The sequence below is a fragment of the Camelus dromedarius genome, chromosome 23, assembly GCF_036321535.1.
Source record: "Camelus dromedarius isolate mCamDro1 chromosome 23, mCamDro1.pat, whole genome shotgun sequence".
In the NCBI taxonomy this organism is placed as follows: domain Eukaryota; kingdom Metazoa; phylum Chordata; class Mammalia; order Artiodactyla; family Camelidae; genus Camelus; species Camelus dromedarius.
The window spans coordinates 10,504,866-10,518,538 of NC_087458.1; the positions used below are offsets into that span (position 1 = coordinate 10,504,866).

General features: G+C 41.3%; 1 protein-coding gene and 1 long non-coding RNA gene across 6 annotated transcripts in view; one reads left to right on the plus strand and one right to left on the minus strand.

The window, feature by feature from the left end:
• LOC116148103 (uncharacterized) overlaps nucleotides 1-13,673 on the plus strand; it is a 36,175-nt gene that overhangs the window by 6,300 nt on the left and 16,202 nt on the right. The window lies entirely within an intron of this gene.
• Nucleotides 3,219-13,673, minus strand: part of CD84 (CD84 molecule) — a 36,379-nt gene continuing 25,924 nt past the window's right edge. For 2 of the 3 annotated variants that reach the window (XM_064477900.1, XM_010993090.3), the window contains one exon: nucleotides 8,297-12,746. In XM_064477900.1, coding sequence (XP_064333970.1) covers nucleotides 12,681-12,746 — 66 coding nt within the window. In that variant the 3' untranslated portion in view covers nucleotides 8,297-12,680. Of the gene's footprint in view, nucleotides 5,311-8,296; nucleotides 12,747-13,673 lie in introns of those variants that run through there. The other variant, XM_064477899.1, reaches the window with a different exon arrangement.

Sequence of the window (13,673 nt, forward strand, 5' to 3'; positions counted from 1 at the left end):
TTTTATTTTGGCAGAAGACTGTTGGGATTTTGATAGGGATTACACTGAATCTGTAGATCACTTTGGGTAGTACTGTCATCCTTACAATATTAAATCTTTCAATTCATGGACATGGGATGTTTTTCATTTATTTTTGTCTTTAATTTATTTCAGTAATGTTTTGTAATTTTTAGTGTTTAAGTGTTTGGCCTCCTTGGTTAGATTTATTCCTAAGTATTTTATTCTTTTTAATGCTATTGTAAAAGGAATTATTTTTGTAATTTCCTGTTTGTATTGTTCATTGTTAGTGTACAGAAATAACTGTGTTTTGTGTGTTAATTTTGTATCCTGCAACTTTGCTTAATTTGTTTATTTGCTATAATAATTTTGTGTGTGTGTGTGGAATATTTAGGGTTTTCTATATATAAGACCATGTCATCTTCAGACAGAGATAATTTTACTTCTACCTTTCCAATCTAGATACCTTTCACTTATTTTTCTTGCCTAATTGTTCTGGCTAGGACTTCCAATACTATGTTGAATATAAATTGTGAAAGTGAGCATCCTGTCTTGATCCTGATCCTAGGGGAAAAGCTTTTTGCCCTTTATCATTAAGTATGATGCTAGATTGGGTTTTCCAAGTATAGGCTGAATTACAGGTATGTGATTTATAGATCCAATCAGTCATTTCAGAAGAATCCAGAAATAGAGATGGGGTTATCTAGGAAATATCTGTGGAGGACCCTCTTGTCTGATGGCTTGGACCCTCATGAATTGCATGGGAGGCCAAGGTTTTTGAGAATTTTGTACCAGCAGAAAAGCTCTCAGCTTGAATGGAAGGGGACAGAGACAGGACTAGATGAAGGAAGGCCATCAATGCCTGGGATTCTAGAGGACAGGCTGATAGAGCTATCCAGCTGCAAATGTGTTATTCTTCAAGAAAAGGGAAAAATTATTCCAAAGGTGGTTCAGAGGTTGGTAAGGCTGATACTGCCACCATAGGCCCTAAGGCACAAGCTCAAGTGTCAGGGCTGTTTTCTTCTCCGTTCCAAAGGGGTGGGGGCCACTGCCCAGGGCTGAGGGAATGGACCTGGTGGGCCTAGAAGGCAGAATCACCTAGATGGATCCAGAATACAAGAACATGGAGCTAAAGAGGATTATTCTCAAGTCTTAAAATCTAATAGACTCTTCCCTGCTAGATTTTAGACTTACTTGGGACTTGTGACCCTTTTCTTTTTTTCTATTTCTTCCTTTTGGAACGGGAATATCTATCCTTTGTTCTACCATTGTGTTTTTGGAATATGTAAATTGTCTGGTTTCAAAACTGGAAAGGAATCTTCCCATAAGATGAATCATACCTTGAGTTTCCCTTATACCTGATTTAGATACTATTTATATAAGATTTTGGACTTTGAGTTGATGTTGGATGGGTTAAGACTTTGGGGGCTGTGTTCTATTATATTGATTAATTTTTGTATGTTGAACCATCCTGGCATTCCAGGAGTAAATCCAACTTGGTCATGATGGAAAACCATTATATATATATATGCTGCTGAATTTGATTTGCTAGTATTTTGTTGAGGATTTTTGCATCAATACACATCAGGAATATTGTTCTATAGTTTTATCAGTGGGTAGTACTGGTGAAAGACTGGAAGTTGGGAAGAAGGAAGAAATAATGTTTTTTTTTTTTTTTCCCATCTTGGTTTCTGGTAATGTCTCCAGCAGCAGCCGTAGTGGAAAATGAGTGCAACTCCAGAGTAATGAAGTTCTAGAAGTCATTCCAGAAGTCTTGGCAGTGTGGTATTTATGGGCTCTGGTTCCAGTGGTGGCAGCTGCAGTGGTGGGTGACCTTAGGCTGCCAGGCTCTTGTAGTTTTGGTGGAAATATGGATTCCTGGCATCCTGCAATGTGGTAGTAGTACTGGTTCCCAAGGCAAATTCCCCTAGATGTGGTAAAAACGTCCTGAAATTACTAATTGCTTAGTAACCTCATCTTCTCTGTTTTACTTCTCAAATCCTTCCATCACTTTTGTATTCAATTTCTTATATTCAAAAGGGTTCTCCATATTTAACATAGTTTCAGTTTTTCTGATCAAACATTGAGAGAAACACCTTTTAGTTTTAGTTTGCTATTTCATTTTCTAATCATTCATGGGTGTTGAATCTTATCAAATATATTTTTTGAAATCTATCAAGATGATTATGCTTTTTTCTCCCTTTTTAATGGGTTTAAACAACACAGTGCAATAAAACATTTCTTAAAGATAAATCATCCTTGTATTCTGGGGATAAACCCTACTCAATTGCATTTTTCCTTTTAATGCATTGCTTGGTTCAATTTACTAAAATTTAAATTAAGATTTTTAACATGTGTATTTGTAAGTGAGACTGGTCTATATCAGGAGTTGACAGTTTTTTTTTCAGTAAAGGTCAAGATAGTGAATATTTTAGACTTCATGGGTCATATGGTTTCCATTGCAACTATTCAACTTTGCTGTTGTAGCATGAAAGCAGCCACAGTCAACACGTAACTGAATGAGTGTTAGGACTGTCTCAGTAACATTTGACTTATGAACACTGAAATTTGAATTTCATTTCATTTTCACATCACCAAATGTTATTATTCTTTTGAGTTTTTTCAGCCTTTTTATATTGTAAAAACTATCTTAACCCTTGTATAAAACCCTTGGCAGGCTGGATTTACACACAGGATGTAGTTTGCTGATCCCTGATCTATATTTTTCTTTTTGGGGAATTATCCTCATCTAGTTTGGAATCAGTGCTCAATGAATTTTGAAGTTCCTCACTATTTTTTTTTTTTTTTTTTTTTTTATGTTTTGGAACAGGTGAAATTACATAGAAATTACCCTGTCATTGAATGGGGGTAGAACTAGTTAATAAGCCCATCTAGGCTTGGTACCTTTTGGGGAATTAGATAACTGAATATCTTTTCCATTTTTTCTTTGATTGTAGAAGTTCTTCCAGTTATAAATCTTCAACTTATAAACTATTATAGGTATAAAGCTATAAACCAGAGCAATCCATTGGTTCTTCCTGCCACCAGATGGCATTATCATATTTGTGTTTTGGAAAGATTACTCTGGCTGTAGAGAATGGATTGGACGAGGGCAAGTGTGGCTTCAGGAGGCAAGGTGCTGTTGTCCAGGTATGAGATGATACTGGCTTAGCCTATCTGGTGTATAAAAGAAGAAAAGTTGGATAGATTATAAAATTATTCAAGAGCTGTGTTAGGGATTTTCAAGACCACCATCAGGTTTAATGGTTCACTAGGAGGACTTACAGGGTTCAGCATACAGTTATACTCATGGCTATGATTTATTACAATGAATAGATACAGAAGGATAGATAAATCAGTAAAAGGAGATGGTACATAGAATGGTGCCCAGAAGAAACCAGATACAAGCTTCCAAGAGTCTTTTCACAGTGGAGTCACACGGGATGTGCTTAATTCCTCTAGCATGTGACATGTGATGACAACACATGTGAAATGTTGTCTACCACGGAAGCTTGCCTGAGCCTAGGATTCTAGAGTTTTTGTCGATAGTCAGGAACATAGGCACTGACTGCCTAGCACGTACCAAATTCCAGAATCTCAAGGAAAGCGGGAGTTCAGCACAAAGCAAACTGTACAACAGTTTAAACTCAGTGAACCCCTCTGGATCGAACTTCCCCCAGATCCCAGTTCTCAGACACCAACTAAGGGCCAACCTTGTAAGCCTACCTTTCAGAGAATAGCTGTCTTAGGCCTACATTGTTAATGTTAACTGTTTTCTGTGTTTTCTAAATCTCAACTATGTTTTCTGTACAGGTAGACAAGGCAATTTTTTTTTCTACTGCATTTCTGTCCAAAGGCTGGAAACTTATTAAGGGAATATACTTAGGAATAAATTCCTTTGTCACTGAGACGTATGACAAAGGATTGCCACATTCCAGTGAAGGGAAGGCAGCTAAAGGCTGCACAAACTGTTGCATCTTCATTAGTTAATCAAAACATTGTACAGTGAGGACTTCCTCTGTAACTAGCAGCACAGGAGACACTGTGGCTATAAATCGGTGAGCAAAATCAGCTGTGGTCTGTGTCCTGCTAGAGCTCACAGTCCAGTGGGGAAAGGGAGACATTAACCAAATAACCACAAGGAGAAATATTTAAGGATAAAATCTGAAAGCCGCTATAGCAGAAAGAGATGTAGTGCGATGAAAGCAAAAATGGGCATCAGACATGGTCGGAGGCAACAAGGAGACTTCTCTCAGGAATGAGAAGCAGATAAAGTATTTCAGGCACAGGGAGAGTCCTAAGGCTAATGTGTAGATTAAATTAGATGAAATGCTCCAGAACTTCAGAGGGCACTAGAAAAACATCACCTAAAAATTAAAAAAAAAAATAATCTCAAGTGGTTCCGGTATCTGCTTACAGAGTTTTACACAGGGGCTCTGAAAATCTTCCGGGTAGTAGTTCAATATCAGGTCAACAAGAAAAGGATGAAGAAATGCTGCTGAGGGAGCTGGAGCCCCAGCACATTTGCGAAGAGTTGTTCTGAGTAGAGGATCTGAGGCTTCTTTGATAAGCAGCAAGTAAAGGAAGTGGTTTCAGATCTAGAAGCCTCTATCTGCTATTTCACATACCACTTCTTAGCAAATCACTTTTCCTTCAACGTTTTACAAAACATCCTGAGGCCCTGCGCATGTTGTTCTGAGGGAACCACACCCTTAATCTCCTCAGTGAGAGCCTAGCTTTTTTATCTCATTCCTCCAAGTCGCACTGTGTGTGACCTAGACAACCCCTACTCTCCGATTCCTTAGAAACAGACTCAAAGTGGTTTCCAAGACTCTTTTTTTTTACTCCTGATGTCTGGGTCCCAGTCTGAGTTCAGTTCAACAAATATTTATTAAGCTCTATGAAGCATTGGTTTCTGTGCTGAAGTGCAGTGAGTGGAAAGAGGAGTAAGACAAAGCTGTTGTCCTGGAGAGAGATGGACCCCAACCAAAACACATGATTTAAGTGCCCAATTCCTCTGTCTCTAGGATGATCAAGGCAGAACTACCTGCTTTACCTCTAGCCATAAGCCTCTATTGCGCTCTGGTTTCTTGTTGTTTCTGGAATTGGTCCTCCCTCTCTAGCTTTCCCATCCTTCCTCAGGATCCTGGTGGTCTTTCTCACAGCAGACTTCCTTTTCCCATTCTCTGTTTTACCACCTTCAGTCCTTCGGTGCCTTTGCGTCTACTCAGGGTCTGAGTTCTCGGTCTGCACACAGCCTTTGTCATGTTGTTGAAAGAGCCTTGGCTGCTTCAGCTACTTGTTTTTTCTCTTCTTTAAAAAGCAAAATAAGACACAAAAAGAATAGATACATCATCAAATATTTTTGTGTTTACTTGCTGAAACGTAGTCTGTGATCTCATTTTTTAGGCACTTACAAGGTGTAGCCAATACTTTATCAGTGGAAGTTTACAAATGCATGAAATAAAAGATAACATGTAGAAAGGATACAATACTCTGTTAAAAACATGGCATCTAGCCTCTGAAACAGGTTTAGCAGCATTTGCTACCAGTGAGCATAATCTTCAGGTTTGTGTTAATTAAGTTATTCGATTATTTGAGGATCTGAGGTTCATTAAGTTCACTGTAGACACAAAGAAGAGGAAGAAGTTTATGACCTCAAATGATTATTGGCCAGTTGGGGAGACATTTAAGAAAAAGCTACATAATTATCCTAGAATGCGATAAATGCTACTACTATGCACTTAGGTACTAAATGCTATAGGAATATAAACAGGGAGCTATAGATTTAGCTGTGAGTGGGAGGCTTTGGAAGTCTACACAAAGAGGGGATGCTTGGTCTGATCTCTGAAATATGAAAGATCCAGAGATGGAAAGGAGAGAAAGGCATTTCAGGTGGAGGACACAGCATGGACAAAGGCATGGAAATGGGAAAGGATTTGGTGAGTTCATGGACCCATGGTATCTCTATGCGGCTGGAACCTAAGGAGCAGGCAGGAGGGTGGCCTGGAAGATCTGATGGGTCAGCTTGCTAAGGAGTCTTGTCTCACAGGAAAAAATTTTCAGTAGGAAAATGAAGTGATAAGTTCCATGTTTTAGAAAGATTATTCTTTAGGATAACAACTTGGATAATAAATGGTAAGGAAAAGAACTGACAGTGTGGGTGTGGAGAGGAAGGGTGTGTCTGAGAATTAGCCAGACTGAGGGGACATGGTTGAGAGGAGCCGCACAGAGGAGTTGAAATTGATTAAATGTAGCCATGAGTAGAGGTGACAGGAAGAAAGAAAGAAGACTCTAGGATAAGAGTTTTCTGCTTTGGGTAGCTGCTATTTGATGAAGCAGTGAAAAATAACAGTTCAGGACACAGCTCTTAGAGTTGGAAGACTAAGAATTTATTTCAGTTTTTTTTAAGGCTTTTTTCAGATCAATCTTTTTTTTTTTTTTTTTTTTTTTTGGTGGGGGGAGGTAACCAGATTTATTCTTTCTTTAATGGAGGTACTGGGGATTGAACCCAGGACCTCATGCATGCTAAGCACACACTCTACCACTGAGCTATATCCTCCCCACCCTCATTCCTGGTTTTAATATTTATTTGGATGAGTTACTTAGCCTTTCTGTAACTCAGTTTCTTAATTTGGAAACTGGAGGATGATTGCATCTACATCAGTGGTAGATGAGATTTAATGTTTCTTGTAGACTTTAAATGAGGAAATACATATAAAACCTTAGGGTGGAGAATGGTACATAGTAAGCCCTCAAGAAGTATTAGCTATTAAGATTATGGTGGGTCATTAATTAGTATCAGGGAAACAGACAGAAAGCAAGGTAGGGAGGTCAAGGAAAGATCTGTGAGTTCAATTCTGGGCATATTGAATTTAAGGTGACTTCCGACATCTATGCAGAAATGACCCACAAACAGTTGAAAATAAATGAAATGATTGAGATTATATGTATTAAAAATTTCTCTGACAGGCTATTTATGTAATTATTTGTCTATAACAAGACCTCATAAGAAAAATCTCTATTTCTCACTTGCAAGGATATGGCCCAGCATTGATGCATCCAAACCCAGAGACCTGCACAGAGCTGTTCAAAACTGTCTGGGGAATCAGCCAGCAAGAGTTAATAATTATCATCCAAAGAGGAGATAGTTCTGTTCTCTTATGCAGTCTCAAAATAAATTTCTCAAAGTCTGCAAATTTCTAGAGAATGTACTAATCCATAACTTTGTTTCCTCAAGTCAGAACGTCAGGACTTTTATGAATGGTCCTTTGTCAAAATATACTAACTCTCTAATTTGATTTGAACGACCATCCAGGGATCCTCACATTTGGATGGGGGATCATTAAAAACTAAAGGTGCACAGCTGTTTCTTAACCATGAAATAGTGTAGCACAACTCTTCAATTCTTACCTCTCCTGTTCTGTTATTCTTGTGCTATCAACTGTGGAAGTTCACACTGTGTTTCTCTCATTTTGTCATTCATCAGAAATGCTTAAGATCTGGATCCCTTGTTTGCTAGGAAGCCAGCTCTGCCCCAAATGCAGACAAAGAGCTCTATCCAAGCTTCTTTAATGGATGTTTCCAACAGGAGAGTTGAGTGATTACCCAGAGAACAAAGGAATTAACATATGAACACGTTTACTTGGAGCTGCTCTCAGTGTCTTTAAAATATTATTATATGTATATATTCATTCAACAAATATTTGTGGGCCACTTATTATGTGTCAAGCAAAATGCCAGGTGTGTGTTATACCTGAAGCAAAGTGCCAGGTGGTGGGGATCCAGAGCAGGTAAAGGGTGGCAACACAGTCAGGTGCAAGAATACGGTCCTCTATGATAAGAAGTCTTGAGTTCAAATCCTGTCTTCCCAAGCTTCCTGACTTTGCTAAGGTACTTATTCCCTCAGCCTCAGGCTTAACGTAAAATACAAGAATTAATTTCTACTTTATAGCATCTAGTGTGGCAGTTGGTATATAAAGTACACCCTCAGTTAACTATTACAGGCTCCCTGCCCTCAAGCAGCTCTCCATGTCCATCATTATTATTCAGACATAGCCCTCGTGCTCTCAGTCTAGTTGAGGAGACAAGGTATAGGATCAGGTAATTAGGGTGTAGTGTGGTAAGTGAAAGAAGACATTGAGTTAGGAGGACTGAGAGTTAAAAGTTTGATGTATGGCATGAATTTAGCATAATATCAGATACATTTCTGTTGCAAGAACCTTATTTCATAATTTTGGTTTAGCATCTCGTGAAGGTTTCAGGGCTATAAGAACAAGCTGATACAATGATCCAGGGCTTTACTATGTGCAAAGATGTAACATCTCATTTAATCCCCACATCCACACTACAAAATAGGAACCAGTATTATCCCCATTTTACAGATGGGCAAACCAAGGCACAGAGAAGTTAAAATAACTTGTCCAAGGTCACATAACTAGGAAACCAGGATTCAGATCCAGGTACTCTAGCATCAGAGCCCGCATTTGTGCCCACGCTCTACACTTCTTCTGATCGTTTCCTTCTTCAAGCTTCATATTATAACCAGTAGGGACTGTCACTAATTATTTACAAATTGAGGGAAGTTCAGGAAAAAGTCAAACAGAAGAAAAGTAGTGGATCTTGAAGAAATATAGCTTGCCATTTCTTTTCTTCAGGCGGAATATGAGAAGTGCTCTGTTGACATAGCCTGGACCAGCCAGGCTCTTTCCTTCTTCCCATGCCCACGTTCTAGAGGTGGCCCAGTCAAGCTCTTCTCTCGTGGACTGTGCAAAGTGTTCTATAGCTTTGAAAAAAAAAAGAGCCCTCATTTTGAATCAGCTTCACTTTGTATTTCTGAGAAGCATTAACTGCAATGTTTTTCAATTTCTCAGTTCCCTGATACAAGATCCTGTTCCACTGAAAGAATACTTTGATTTTATAAACCTGTTGGCCATCATCTAGTTTGTCTGGAAAGCTGTGAAGGGGAAAATAAAATTGCACTCATTTTACAGAAGGAGAATCTGAGAACTGAGCCCTTGGGAATGGAAGTAGCTTATGTCTTCATTAATCAGAAGATTTGTAGGAAAGAGTGAGAGATAAGCACTGTGGTCTTGAGTCCCAAAGGCCACTTGAAGAATTTCTGGTGCACTGGTTCCTTCTCGTGTTTGTTCTCCTGGGAGACCTAAGGAACTCCTGCTTCTGGGTCTTCTTCCTTCTTTCTTCCTTCCCTCCCTTCCTTCCTCCTTCTTCCTTCTCCCTGCACTTTCCACTGGGGCATTCGGACCCTAGGGACTTGACTGAGTAAGCACACCAGAGAGAGGCAGGGACAGCAGATTCAAGAATGCAGATGTTCAGGAGTGATCCCTCAATGCATGTAAAGGTGAGGAATGCTTTAATTTTAGGAGAAACTCAGCTTGTTCTCTGTGACTCTGGAACTTCTCCATCCTTTAGGACCAGATCTCTTTATTTCTTCCTTCATGTCCCTCCCTAGGGTGACTGCCTTTCACCTCCTCACACCAGGCTCCTTGCTTCAGTTGACATCATAGTTGGTCTAAAGCCCTCCCAAATGCTCTTATACTTGAAATAGCCTCTGATGTCTGCATCTTGATATTTAATGCTTGCCATAATTTGATTCCACTATTTTTATTGGCTTCTATCCATCAATGCTTCCAACATGTACCTTCTTTTCAAGCTGGCTGGTCACTTTCAATTCCATTCAACAGCATTTGTAGCTCACCAGCAGAGTACGTGCAAGGCACCATATTGGCTGGTGTTTGATGCAGAGATGAAAGTTATCATCTCTCATGATCACTTCATGACCATGAAGTCATGGACCTGCCCTTTAAGTAATGGACAATGTGGAAGGAAGCAAATAATTCTCTATACTGTAAGGTAGAATGAAATGAGCTTTAGTGATAGAAGGGCCAAAGGGGTAAGGAAGAAGTGCAAAAAGAGCCATGATCAATTTGACTAGTGATACCAGGAGAAGCTTCAAAGAGAAGGTGACATTTGAGCTGAGTATTGAAGGGTGTGTAGATGGACAGGGGATGGGGGCACACGTTCCAGCTGAGGCGCTCTGCCATGCATAGGTGTATCTGAGGAGGTGCCCAGAACACACCACACAGATCCAGGCCTTTGCTCTCTTTTATGCTTTCCTCACTTGGATGCCCTCTGTCTTCTTCATTCTCTACTAAATCCCACCCACTCTTTAAGGCCCAGCTTCAGCTGCACCTCCTCCATAAGGTCTTCTCTGACTGTGCTAGCTTGTGCCACTCCTTGCAGCATGGAATTCAGGATTTAACTGTAGTGTCTATGCTGTAATTAGACCTGGGCAGACATTATGCTCATCTTATACTTTGGAGACGTTGCAGCCTCCAACACAGTGCTAATGACAGTTGGGGCTAGATAGTTCTATGGATCCATTAACTGGGACTAAACCTTCATTCTGCCTAAAGGCAGTTTATTTCTGCTGTCCAGCCTGGGATTGGTCATGAGGGTTTAGGATTTAGCTGGTTATGTTTGCTAACACATAAGGGAAACAGTTTCTCAAATGCTTACTTGAATGTTCTGCTCAGCCATGGGTGATTCCTCCTAAGTGCTGGCAGGGAGAAGGGGCGGGTCACTAAACTCAGCTTGAACTCCAGGGCCCCCTGGGCTGAGCCTCAGGAACTGGGGCGAATCAGGTTTCATCATCAACACTGTCATCTCGCAAGCTCCCCCTCGAGAGAGACTACTTCCTTCGAGGTCTCTTGTTTTGATGGCTGAATTCCCCTAAAGTGCCAGAAATATAGCTAAGCAATTTCTTTTGGAGAATGAGTGTACTGGATATGGCTTCCTCTTCTTGCTAAGCCTGCTTGGAGTGTGGAATAGCCTGGTTATACAGAGAAGCAGAACCAACAGGGAGCAGCTATATATAAAAAGGAACTAAGTCTTGTGGTTATGGAGACCGAGAAGTTCCGAGATCTGTAGTCCGCAGGCTGGAGAGGCAATGGTATAGTTCCAGTCAGAGTCCAAAGGCCTAAGAACCAGGAGAGCTGAGGGTGCAAATTCCAGTCCAAGTCCAAGTCTAAGTCCAAAGGCAGGAGAAGACTGATGTCTCAGCTCAAAGACAGTGAGGCAGAGAGAGAGAATGAATTCTCCCCTACTCCGCCTTTTTGTTCTATTCAGGTTTTCAATAGATTTGGTGATGCCCCTCCATGCTGGAGAGGAGGATTAGTCTGCTTTCCTCAGTTTACCAATTCAAGTGTTCATCTCATCCAGAGACACTCTCACACTCTCACCTGGAATAATGTTTAACCAAATATCTGGGTACCCCATGGCCCAGTCAAGTTGGCACATCACAGAGTGATATAGAAGGAAAACTTGGCCAGAAAGAAAATCTTATGCGGTTTCTGAAGTAGAGCATGAAAAAAAAAAAAAGCCCCAGCAGTCTAGTGCCTCTAGAAAGAGCATTTTCCAACACTCCATTTGGAGAGTGTGTCTGCATAGCTGAGAGCCACAACTCTGATGGCTTTCCATGAGACACAGTCATGTATGGTTGGGCTGGTCCAGACAGTTGTACCCTGCACAAAGGTTTCCAGACAAAGGGAAAGACAGAGGTTGAAATGCAGTCCTCATTCTACACACCAAGCCATGCACTTAGGTGAGGGGCTTCATCTGCCCGAGGTGCCGTGCGTACTGGGGGAGGAGACCATGCACCAGGGATCCTCGTATATTATGGGAATACAGAACAATGTGAGGTCTCCTAAAGAATAAGGAATGTACAAAGTTCCCTTGTGACAGGTTAAGGCTGTTAAACAGAAACCAATGCTTCCTGGAGGCAAACAATGTTAGTCTCAGAAAACTGAGCTAACGAGCAGAAAACTGCTCTGGCACTTAAACCTTGCCATTGCTAAAGGGAAGTCAAAAGCTTATCTGTGACCAGACCTGACCTATTCACAAGTCAGAAAAATGAAGCCAGGAGGAGACAGGATGATGACTATATTTTAATGACTACTCTAGACTGTTGGGGGCCTGGTGATTGCTATTAGGCTTCAGTAATCTTCAGAACTATTCTTAGATTATTTCTGGCTAGAGAATCATAATAAATATGATGCAGACCGGGCATTCAGGGCTCTTGGTCCATGGGGGTCTTGAGTCCCCTGGTCCCATCTTTGATTTGACTCTTGTGTCTGTCTTTCTTAATTGCCACGTCACCCATCCGTTTACAGGAACCATTGTTGTGCTGGCCACAACAGTATATATTGAGCATGAGTAGAGAATCCTAAGTTGCATGCCACTGGCATATTACAGGTGTGCAAAATATTGATCTTCCACATATGGGGTTACTGGGAAGGGTCATTTCCTCTAGTCATAGGCAGCCTTCAGACATGAGCAATCTTGGCTGTTTGCCCATCGTGCCATAAAAATATTATTTTCTTCATGTGCTGCAATATGAAGAAGGTTGGGAAGAACTATGGCAGGGGACCTGCCTTGTCATTCATCTGGAAGGGAGCCATTCCAGAAAGGGCATGTGTCCATTTTGTCTATCTAGGCACAAGCTATACCCAGCAACAGAGTGCTTCCTTCTTTGCTTATGTGTTGGGATTTGGTGATTTGCAATCTCCAGGCAAAACCATGGCCGAGAAAGTCTGGGTCTGGGGCATCTGCCAGTATCTACAGTTGTAGCTCAGTTTCCATAGGGAGGAACGCCATCGGGGAGCCTAGATCACAATTTCATAGCTTGAAGTCCCAGGAGGTTTGCTGTCCTGAGTGCTGGGTTTCTCCGACTGCACAAAAGGGAGATGGAGGACATGTTAGCTGAAAGGTGCTGCTAGGGAATTCCAGTCCCACGAGGTACCCAGGAGAGTTATGTAAATGGCACAGGGAGATGCCTTAGATTTCCCTTGTTCTGGGGTGATCTGGGGTAGCAGGGCCTTGCCCTTTGCCGAGTTCCCTCAGCTCTGTTCCAGCCACCCCATTTGCAAGCCCTTGGGTCATCAACTTCTTAGCCTAGAAAACAGCAGCAGGAGGGAATGGGGATATTTGCATTAATTTTGATTATAGACTTGAGGCAACATCCAGGCTCAGGCTACCTTCCTTCCTGGTTCCTACTCGAGCCTTCATTCATTCTGTGCCCTAATAACTGTCCCTTGGCCCAGATGTAGTGGTGAGTCACCTCCATCAGTGTCATGTGCTCGTTACCCAGAGTACTGCAGGCAACCCTCCCACTGGCTTGAGGAGTCTCAGATTTAGAATTACATACTGTCAGGTGAATAACTGTCCTTCAGCTTGTCTAGATTTACTTGGAGATGTCTCAGTCCAGGGCTCCCTGATTAATCTCTCAAGTAGAGTTCTTTCCTGTTGTATCTCCTTCTCGGTTTCCTCCCACTCTGCTTCAGATCCCGGCTCAAACATGCAGGCACCTGCTCCTCACTTCCTGCTTCCCCTTCCCCTTTCCTCGTCCTCCTCTTCTCTGATCACTCACCTCCTTCCTTTTCTTCTTACTCTTTCCCTCTTCTGATCACTGAGGAAGTCAAGGTCCTTCTGTCTTGCTCTTCAGGGCTCTTGGCTTTTTACATTCAAACTGACCCATGCATTGAGTCCCCTTACAACCTTCCTGCTTGTCCAGCTCATAGATGCCTTATAGAATCAGCTCTTAATTTTTATTCATGGATTCATTTGCATTCCATTCCAATTTCCCAACATTTCCTCCC